The sequence below is a fragment of the Gossypium hirsutum genome, chromosome D05, assembly GCF_007990345.1.
Source record: "Gossypium hirsutum isolate 1008001.06 chromosome D05, Gossypium_hirsutum_v2.1, whole genome shotgun sequence".
Taxonomy (NCBI): domain Eukaryota; kingdom Viridiplantae; phylum Streptophyta; class Magnoliopsida; order Malvales; family Malvaceae; genus Gossypium; species Gossypium hirsutum.
In genome coordinates, this window is record NC_053441.1 from 17,900,041 (window position 1) to 17,909,653 (window position 9,613).

At 32.1% G+C, this 9,613-nt stretch overlaps 2 protein-coding genes across 5 annotated transcripts; one reads left to right on the top strand and one right to left on the bottom strand.

The window, feature by feature from the left end:
* Positions 1-1,064: 1,064 nt before the first annotated feature.
* Positions 1,065-3,835, top strand: LOC121217793 (transmembrane protein 147). Its single transcript, XM_041094116.1, has 7 exons — positions 1,065-1,290; positions 1,745-1,814; positions 1,931-1,990; positions 2,288-2,402; positions 2,844-2,959; positions 3,161-3,285; positions 3,404-3,835. Exons 1-7 carry the CDS (start codon positions 1,214-1,216, stop codon positions 3,525-3,527), a joined length of 687 nt encoding a protein of 228 aa, XP_040950050.1. The 5' UTR covers positions 1,065-1,213; the 3' UTR covers positions 3,528-3,835.
* Positions 3,836-4,444: 609 nt separating this feature from the next.
* On the bottom strand, positions 4,445-6,966 carry LOC107887024 (B3 domain-containing protein REM16). 4 transcript variants are annotated; one of them, XM_041094115.1, is made up of 5 exons: positions 6,404-6,919; positions 5,589-6,141; positions 5,138-5,286; positions 4,944-5,032; positions 4,445-4,827 (listed from the first exon to the last, which is right to left on the bottom strand). In XM_041094115.1, exons 1-5 carry the CDS (start codon positions 6,512-6,514, stop codon positions 4,713-4,715), a joined length of 1,017 nt encoding a protein of 338 aa, XP_040950049.1. In that variant the 5' UTR covers positions 6,515-6,919; the 3' UTR covers positions 4,445-4,712. The 4 variants fall into 4 exon arrangements, with proteins under 4 accessions (XP_040950049.1, XP_040950048.1, XP_016666647.2 ...); XM_041094114.1 differs by having other exon boundaries at positions 5,138-5,313; positions 6,404-6,913; XM_016811158.2 differs by having other exon boundaries at positions 4,445-5,032; positions 5,138-5,313; positions 6,404-6,966.
* Positions 6,967-9,613: the final 2,647 nt, after the last annotated feature.

The window sequence follows — 9,613 nt, forward strand, 5'->3', positions numbered from 1 at the left end:
GTTGGTCCTTGAAAAGGAAAAACTATTTATGAACATTTTCTATACCATATTCCTTTGTAAATTGAGATTAGAACAAATTAATTGTTTCTATATAGTAGACATTCTATACAATTTCTAAATGTCAAGTCTTTTGGAAATTCAATCTTTCTTAACTTATCTCTCTATAATATTTCATTGCTCCAATTTCCTTCTCAATATTTCCTTTCTTAAACATACAGCATCGTTCAGTTTTTGGAGTTTCCACATTTTCAAAAATTGAAATAAGAGCCATATTTGAAACGAGTATAAATACCCTCTTTAACTTTTATTCTGATGGACTGAATATTTTTCATAAAAATTCGTAAAAAAGATGCGACGATTTTTTCTAGGAAAATCCCAACGAAAAATACATACTATTCCTTCCTTTCTATTCTATCGAATCGATCATAACCACTGCCTACATTTCAAAAAAATCATGCACCACAAATAGGAGCCAATAAAGAGGTATGCGATCCTATAGAAAGACATCACGATTCCTTGTGGAAAGAAAACTATTTGCTGAGACGGAAATAAAAATATCAAATTCCTAATAAAAAGGGCTAGCAGAACTTGCTTGTTTTTTGAGATTCCACTATAAATTCTATCCATATAGATTATGACCGACAACTCATACATATTAGATCCAATTGCATTTTATTCAAATTGAGAGAATAACTAAAAAAATTCGACTTTTCCGAAGTAACTCTCATCAACTAGTACTATTTAATTTCCGAATTATCATAATGTCTTTATTTTAACAAAATAATAGATATTATGTTTTTATATAAAGTCAAAATGATGCATAGATTTGAATTCTCTCTTTTTGGTTTTCTCGTCAATTTTGGTTCATCTCAAATCAAAATTTACACAGTAAATACTAAATAATACAATACATAAAATTGTGTGGCATAGCTTAATCTTTTACCCCCCCCCCCAATTATCAAAGGTACCAAAACAGAGAAAAAGAATGACACGTTATGTTAATATTTTTAATGACGCAATTTTATTAGTTAAATTTAAATATCCATCTGCTATCTAGCCCAAAAGCCCAAATAGATGCTTCAAGGCGTATTCCAGGCTCGTAGTGTAACGGGTTCTTTAGCGCCCCTTTCACAAAACAGATTCCTCGATCCAAATTTGTTCAAGAGACAAACAAAGCATCACCGGTTTGCGATCAGATTGAGACTCGCAAAAAATGACGATGTTCCACTTCTTCAACTGTGCGATACTCACCTTCGGTCCTCACGCCGTCTACTACTCCGCCACTCCCTTGTACGTTCCGCCTCCCTTTTTACTCGATTCTTTATCTGGTTTTCGGGTAATCTGTGATTTATTTCTTTTAATTATGTCTTTAATTTCTTAATTTTCCACGAAAGTGAACTCTAATTAGAGAATTTAAACTTCGATCTGTTTGTTCAAACTAGGAAAATATTTTATCGAGGGAAATGATTCTGGTTTTTTAGGGAATAAAAATCTCTCTGCAATAAGAAAAAAATGAGCAAAATTAGTACTGAAAAAACGTTAAAAAGAGTATGATTAAAATGTTCGACGGCTATAGTTTGGAACTAATTAGATTTAGTAGAAAATTTGTACTGTTCTGTAGTTGATTTTTTGAGAATTTGGTTAGTTAAATTTGTTGAACGAAATTGTTATTTATCTACTAAATTATAGTATTGTATATATATATATATATCAGTTGACTTAATAGTGAATCATGTTTATGCAGATCAGAGTATGATACTCTTGGTACCTCTGTAAAAGCCGCTCTTGTTTATCTTGGAACAGCTTTGGTGAAGGTCTGTCCAGCTTGTAAATATCTTTGTCGCTGAACTCTGTGCTAGATTTCAATCTTATTCGTGTTTATACCTAGTGTTTTTGATGGTTAATTTGTTTTGTTTCTTTATGGTGGCAGCTCGTTTGCCTTGCAACATTTTTGCAGGTGTCTGAGAATGATGGCTTTGATCCATACCAGGTATTTCCATTTTCTAGTTTCAGAAATTGGAATTACATGGAGGAATGTAAAAATTGCTCTAGTTCTTCATGATTTCAAGTTTTTACTGTGGTTTGTGGCAGTTTGATTTTATTTACTTTTGTGGTTAGTTCGAAGATGATGTTATTAGCTAGAAAATAATGTGAAAACTTTTACTACTTTCTTGGCTGCATTTGCATATTGGTGCGTTAGAGATATCGGTTGTTATACCGCATGAGTCATTATAAATAATCTATATATTTCAAACTTATGGAGAAATTTGTTGGTTATACATTTCAGGAACTTTTGAAAGCACTGATTGGTTTTATAGATGTTGCTGGACTTTATTTTGCCTTAACACAGTTGACTCACAGGAACATCTCTCAAAATCATAAATTTCAAGCTGTTGGACTTGGTGAGTGTGATTTTGACTCAAGTCCTTTAGGTTGAAATTCAGTGGTTCCCTTCCTGATACCCTCTCCCCCTTGCAAATAAAAATTAGAAAAAAGAAGCATAATTTTGCATTTGTGGTTTTTGACCCTTAAGTCTGTCACCATTCCTCGGATCATCTAAATTATTGGTGAGTTGAATTACTATGAGCAAGCTGTGATCTTTATAACAAACAAAATAAATATTATGGTATGAAAAAAATGTTCAGGCTATCCAAGATGCTTGAAATCGCTCGATATTGGTGAATGTTTAATGCTAGTTTTGCCAATTATGCAAGGGTTAGTTAATTGTCGAGGATCAAAATTTGAAATCTGTAATGATAGATGAAATTTTATATTTGAAAATGTGGAGATGAGTTTCATTCAGAACATTTTGCTGGGTTCTTTTTTTCTTTCCCTGTTGATAGGATGGGCTTTTGCTGATTCTGTGCTACATAGATTGGCACCACTTTGGGTGGGAGCAAGGGGACTAGAATTCACTTGGGATTACATTCTGCAAGGCCTAGAAGCAAATGCAAATTTGGTATGTTTATTTCTTTAATGGTTCGAACATTGCTTTTTGGAACTTTTTTAGGCATTCTTCATTCTGCACAGTAGGTTTATTCGCAAATGTCTTTCCTAAATTAGAATAGTGATAGATATTAGAATTTGGTTTCTTTAATCAATTCCGAAATCACCACTTATAGCTCTCCTTATGGACATCTTTATCCATTTCTCATTTCAGGTGTTGAGTATATCTCTTGCAGCATTGGGATCTTTGATTTGGCTCAGAAAGAACAAGCCCAAGACTTTGATTCCCATAATATATGCATGCGCTGGAATTGTTGCAACCATGCCATCCATTACAAGGTCTGTTTTAACTTGTCACAACATCTACCCTCAATTTAACCCCTCCCGTGGACATCCTTAGATTATATAAATGGACTTTGCATTAAATTCTCAAGTGAAAATAATTTTCCTTTTATAGCTACCTAAGGCGAGGATTGGGATGGCACTTTCCAAAGGTGGTAGGCTTTGAATTATTCACATCTTTGGTGATGGCTTTCATTAGTTGGCAATTGTTTTCTGCATGCCAAAGGCCCTATGTTTGAGGAACAAAGTTGATGCCTTCTATGTCATCTGATGTTTGGAGCGATGCGATGCTCATTGCCTGTCAGTTCCTCTTTTTTCCCTCAGGCTGCTCTGTTGTCTCCTATGAAATTCCGGTTACCTTCTCGCTTTGTAGTTTAAAAGTTCGGTCATCGTTGGAACCATTTAACATGATCGTTAGATTGTTAGATCTTTACCAAAGGCACAAAACTCAAATTGTGTACCTCTATGGAAGTAGAGAAATGACACTTGCGCCTCGCTTGGTTGATTTGATTGGTTAGTATAATAACACAAGGAAAAGTTTATTCAATTAGCAAATGCTAAAATAGTTATCATCATATCAATTCTTAAATAATTCAATGTTTGATAAATAAAATTGTTGTAAAAAAATAGTTGTAATAATTCTGTACCTCCATAAGTAAAGATATTTTATAAAAGTTGATTTTCAGGTCCGTTTTTTCTTAAATATAGTCATTTTTTTATGAAAATATTTTATAAAATAAAGCATAAACAAATTTCGGTACATAATTTTATAGGAATAATATATTTAAAAAAATGAAAGTTGCGATCATTCTTTTTTAAAAAAGAGATCTCATAAATTTCTAAATTATATCAATAAAAAAATTATATTAGAATAAACGGAGGAAAAAAACGACAGTGAAGTTTATTTTTTGAGCCAAAATAGAGTGGGAAACATAAAAATTAAATGAAGGTATTGAGTTGAATTTCACAACCAAACAAATGATTAGTGTAAAAAAAAGACATTACAATATTAATACCCATACCAAGCAAACAAGGCTGCTGCAATCTTACCTTCACATGAAACGTAGCTGCTACGATCTTACCATTATATCATTAATGAAATGCAAGTAGACACGCATGTCAAGAGTTATGCCTCACTAGAGATTAGATAAAGAGGTGAGCTAAACAGCAATATGATTGATAATGAAACCACTCTAGCAACAAACCTCACAGAGATGGAAAAAGAGATCAATGGCAGAACAATAACCATCTAAAACATACATAAAATTACAACCAGATCAACTTTCCATCAGGCAGTAGTAGCAACACAGATTAACCAACATTCTAAACTACAACTTCACAACATATCAAACATCCATAGCTTGACGTACCTAGAGATGATGCCATCACTAAACTGCTATTTCATTTCTGGCAGATTCTGAGAGTTAACTGCTGCGATTTAGCAAGAGGCAGGGTGTGTTATGGTCAGAGGTACTGGTGCTTGAACTGCTGAGTCCAGAACCCGAATGATGATAACATCCAGGATGATAGGTTTTCCTCCTATATTGGAAGGCTCAAATACACACACATCATATTCTATTAAATTATTGTCATTCACAAAACACTTCCAACCACCAGAAAGCCCTCCACAATCACGATTTTTGTGATAATTATACCTGGTCCTCCATGTACGCTTGTTAATGCGTAGAATGATATCTGTGTTTTCTTTTAAGTGATGTTTAGCCGTCCAGGCAACAGGGATTGCCTGCATGTACCCAGACAATAAACAAGGTGGAGGTTTAACACCATCATCTAATTTTAATGCAGCAAAGGGGTATTTTTCTCAATCAAGTTCAGGGATGAAATTTACCATGTAAAACCGTCTCCATACATGCGTAGGCTTCATAACCACCATAAAACCATCTCTGGTTAATGCTTCCTGTGCCTTTGCAATGGCATTTGCTTTCTCGAATTGAGTCAAAGGCCCGTTATAACATGTAGGGTGAGGGCTAAAGTCACCTTCATCCATTATTGCACCATCAAACTCTGAATCAGGGTTTAAGACACAGTAACAACATCACCCAATTTAGCTTTCTACCAAAGGCAATACTACTGCTTTTCATTTTGGTCATTAAAATGCACATTCCTATCCAGAGTCTAACAACAAGACGCAACAAATGAACATCCAATAAATTACCAAGAAGTTCCAAAATTCTATGCAAAGACCATAATATTTTCAGTGTCGGGAAACTTAAGTTAAATTTACCGTGGAAAGCAAGTCTTATGTACAGAAAAAGTTTCTAGAAGTGCTTCTACCCTACCAGTTTCGAACCTCACTTCTCCAGGAAAAGTACAACGTTCTTTGCCTCCAAGGTGCCTAGCATAGATCGATTTAGTAGAAGAACCTGCATACCGCATCTTCTTATTAGTAGGTGCAGAGTTGATAGGTCCCCTTGATGGCGCTGTGCCAATGTCATTGTTAGTAGATTTCTCGGGACTGCTTTCAAGACCACACTGTGAAGATTTGTGCACAATTTCATCAGGGTTCTCATCAATCTTTCGTTTATTTTGGTATCCATTCTCCGATTCCGGATGCACACACTTCCTCACAAAATAAGAAGATCCCTTCTCACACAAGCTCTGGCCCTCAAACATAAGAACATCAAAATGGGACAACCCATTGTACTTGAAGATCAACAAGTCATTCTCTTCCAAAGAATGGTCTAGTACAAAATTTCTCCATCCATCGTTGAAGAACAAGGTATCACCATCTGCAGTCAGTCCTAGATCCCATATGATACCGCTAGGACCTTTAACAGTGACGGTTTCAGGAAGCTTTTTCCTAATATTCTTAGCGAATTTTTCTGGTATTTCCTGCAATACAAGGTGAGGTTCACTATCAAAGGTAAACGAGGCAACAATTCCAGAATTTTTTAGCAAAGAACAAACCAAAGAAAGGTACAATTGATTGCTAATACCTGCCTAACACCCCTCCACACATCTCTTTTAGGCCAAAATATAAAATGTGTTAAAAGACATGAATGAACTAGGGTACTGCAACCTCCTTGATTTCTTTGGGTTTCTGCTTCACTAAGCCACAATACAACAATAAAAAAGACAAAGCAAGGGAACTCACAAGCTGATGAAGAAAATCACCACGGAGAAATTGAGAGAAATGAATGCACTGAAAATGGGTCCAAAAGATTTCCTCTTCCCTGCTTCTACAATCCTCACTAGAATCTCCCATTTGCTTGACCACACAGATCCACACCTAAAGACCGGGGTTTTTTTTTTTGGGAGGGGGGAAGGATAGGGGGATTGTGTTTATGGAATAAATGCTTTGCGTTTCAATTCATTGTTTCTGCACAGAAACAACGAAGAATCCAAAGGATGTAAAATGGGAAGGCAAAATGAGTCAGGAATCTAATGATCAGGAGACAATCGTTTGGGTTTAGATGGAGAGGATTTTAGAGATGGATGAGCTGAGGCTGAAGACCAAAGGGAGTAGTTGAAAGGTTAAAAGTTTAGAGAAGAGACGTCTAAAAGGACGAGGCTTATTGGTTTCGGTTGAGGGGAGGGGAGGGGGGTGTCATCAGACTTCCCCAGCCAAAGTAGGTGCGGAGACTGAACTCTACGGTTTATAGATGGGGGACTGGGCTAATGGGCTGCTTCCCGCTTGCATTATGTTTTGTCTCTGCTATCCATAAACTTTCCCCGTGAAAAAAATTTTAACACTGAACCATTTTTTATTTCTTAAATTTCCATCCTTACTTTATTAAAATATTATAAAATTCGTCATATTAAGAGTAGAATTGTATTTTATCTTATCTATTCAAAAAATAAACAAATAAAAAAACACACATTTGATAATCATATAACAAAAGGAAATTGTCATGAATTTAAATTTAATAAAAAATTAACAGAAATAAAAACTAAACTTAAACCAACTAAATTCTCAAAAAATATATTTATAAAATACAATCTAAAACCTAGGGAAAGTTATATCTTTGCTTGTTCATGATAGGTTTTTTAATATATTAATATTATTATGATATTATATGCAACTTTTATTTAAATACTTCTATTTTTTAAATTGTGTATTAGATTTTCTTTTAATTTTATAAAATGCTAAAAATTATTAAACAGAAACGTTTTAAAAAAATTTATAGGCTTAAGAGTAAAAAATTATTGTATGCAGATAATTTTAATCCTAAAAATTCTATTGTTGTTTTCTCTAGCTCTATCTCTTTAGGGTTTAATATAGAGAAATAATATTAAGATGTTTTCTATGTTTTTCTAATGTATCTGAAAATATTAAAATATCATCTATATATACTACACAAAATTTTTTATATTTATTAAAAATAGAATCCATCCATCTTTGGAAGATTTGAGGAGCATTACAAAGTCCAAATGGCATTACTCTCCATTGATAATGTCCACTAGGAGTACTAAAGGCTATTACAAAGTCCAAATGGCATTACTCTCCATTGATAATGTCCACTAGGAGTACTAAAGGCTGTTAAAGGTTTAGATTTATCAGTTAGCATAATTTGCCAAAATCTCGATTTACAATCAAATTTACTAAAGTGTTTAGCTTGATTAATCAAAAACATCTTTTCTTGGAATAAAATATCCATAAAAAATAATATTTTGATTTAATCTTTTATAATTAATAACCATCCTAGCTTTTCCTCTTTTTATTTCAGCATAGTTTCTAACCATAAAAGCTGGACTAGAATGTGGACTATTAGTTTTTTCTATTAATCCTTTTTTTAATAATTCATTAATATGTATTTCAAATTCATCTATATCTTGTTTAATATAGATCATAGGTTTAACTCTAATAATTTTATTGGGTTTTTTCAATTTAATTTCACAGTATCTAGGACTATTTTGCCATAATTTTAATGGTTCTTCACTAAAATTATCTTCTAAAATTTTAAACAACCAATGATTTGTTTCTAGTTGTTTAATATGTTCTTTCTTTGTTGGTGTAAAATTTTTATCACACACAAATTTATGGTTTTCTACCAATGATATTTTCACAGAAGATTTTTCTACAGATAACATAATTAAATTTTAATCAATAAAAAATGGTAGATGTTGATATATAAAATTATTTCCTAATAATATATCTCCATGCATTACAGTAAAATATAAAATTTTAGGAATCACAAATCTTACATTATTTATGTAGATTGATATATTTCTAGCTTTATATTGAATTATAGTTTCATTACCATCTATTCCTATTGCTTTTATAGGATTTTTCATAGTTTCCCATTTTTCTACAGGAATGTCATTTTTTTTGCAACTACTGGTTGTAGCTCCAGTATCTAATAAAGCATGTAAAGAATATTTTTTATATTCTCTAAATTGAAAAGAAATTTCAATATAAGTATAATATTTTCTGGATTAGAAATTTTGAAAAAGTAATTATATCTTTTTCTCCAATTTTTATTTGTTGAATAATTATTGAAGTTTATAGTTCTTCTATTCTAGTGTTTCTATAATTTCTACTTGTTTTAGTAGGAAATATAGGAATATGACCTTTTTTTTATTCCTATGAGTATATTATTTTCTTCTTTCTCTGTTTGAGAATTTAAGGAATTTTCTTTTGACCAAGTATTGTTGTTGTTTACAACAATAGTCAAAGACTGTCCCAATCATCTATGGTTTTTTCATAGTCACTATAGAAATATTAGTTAAGTCTAAATATATTCCTTATTGAGCTACATTTCTTTTATTTAAATTATCTATTCTTTGTTGAATAGATTGACTAGATGTTTCTCCTAGATATTCAAGTTTTACATCATTAGTAACTATATTTTCAGTTTTGTTACAAAAAATTCTAGTTGTATTTCAACTTTTTCAAAATCTTTATTAAAAGATCTCAAATAATCATATTTTTAAAGATCTGATTCTATTTTCCTTTTTTCATAAGGATTTGTTTGTTCAGTATCCATAGGTTTTGGAATATTTTCTTTCTCATTTGTTGAAGTTTTTTCTTCATCAGAATTATAACTAATGACTTTTAAGTCTAAGTTATCAGAATTACTAGAACTACTACTGTTTGTAGTGTCATATTTTAACATATAATGATATGTAAATAAAGTAAATAAATCTTTATATTTTTCATAAAGTTCTTATATTAATTTTAAATATTATATTCTTTCATATTTATTAGTACCATTAGTAAATTTATCTTTCCAATGTTCTATAAGTTTTTTATAGGACTAGAAATCATATGATGCGGTCGTTGAAAGCACCAAAAATATCCTATCCCTAATAAATAATGAAAAAGAATAGTAAAAGGGAAGTAGAGTAAAATCCTTAGGGACTG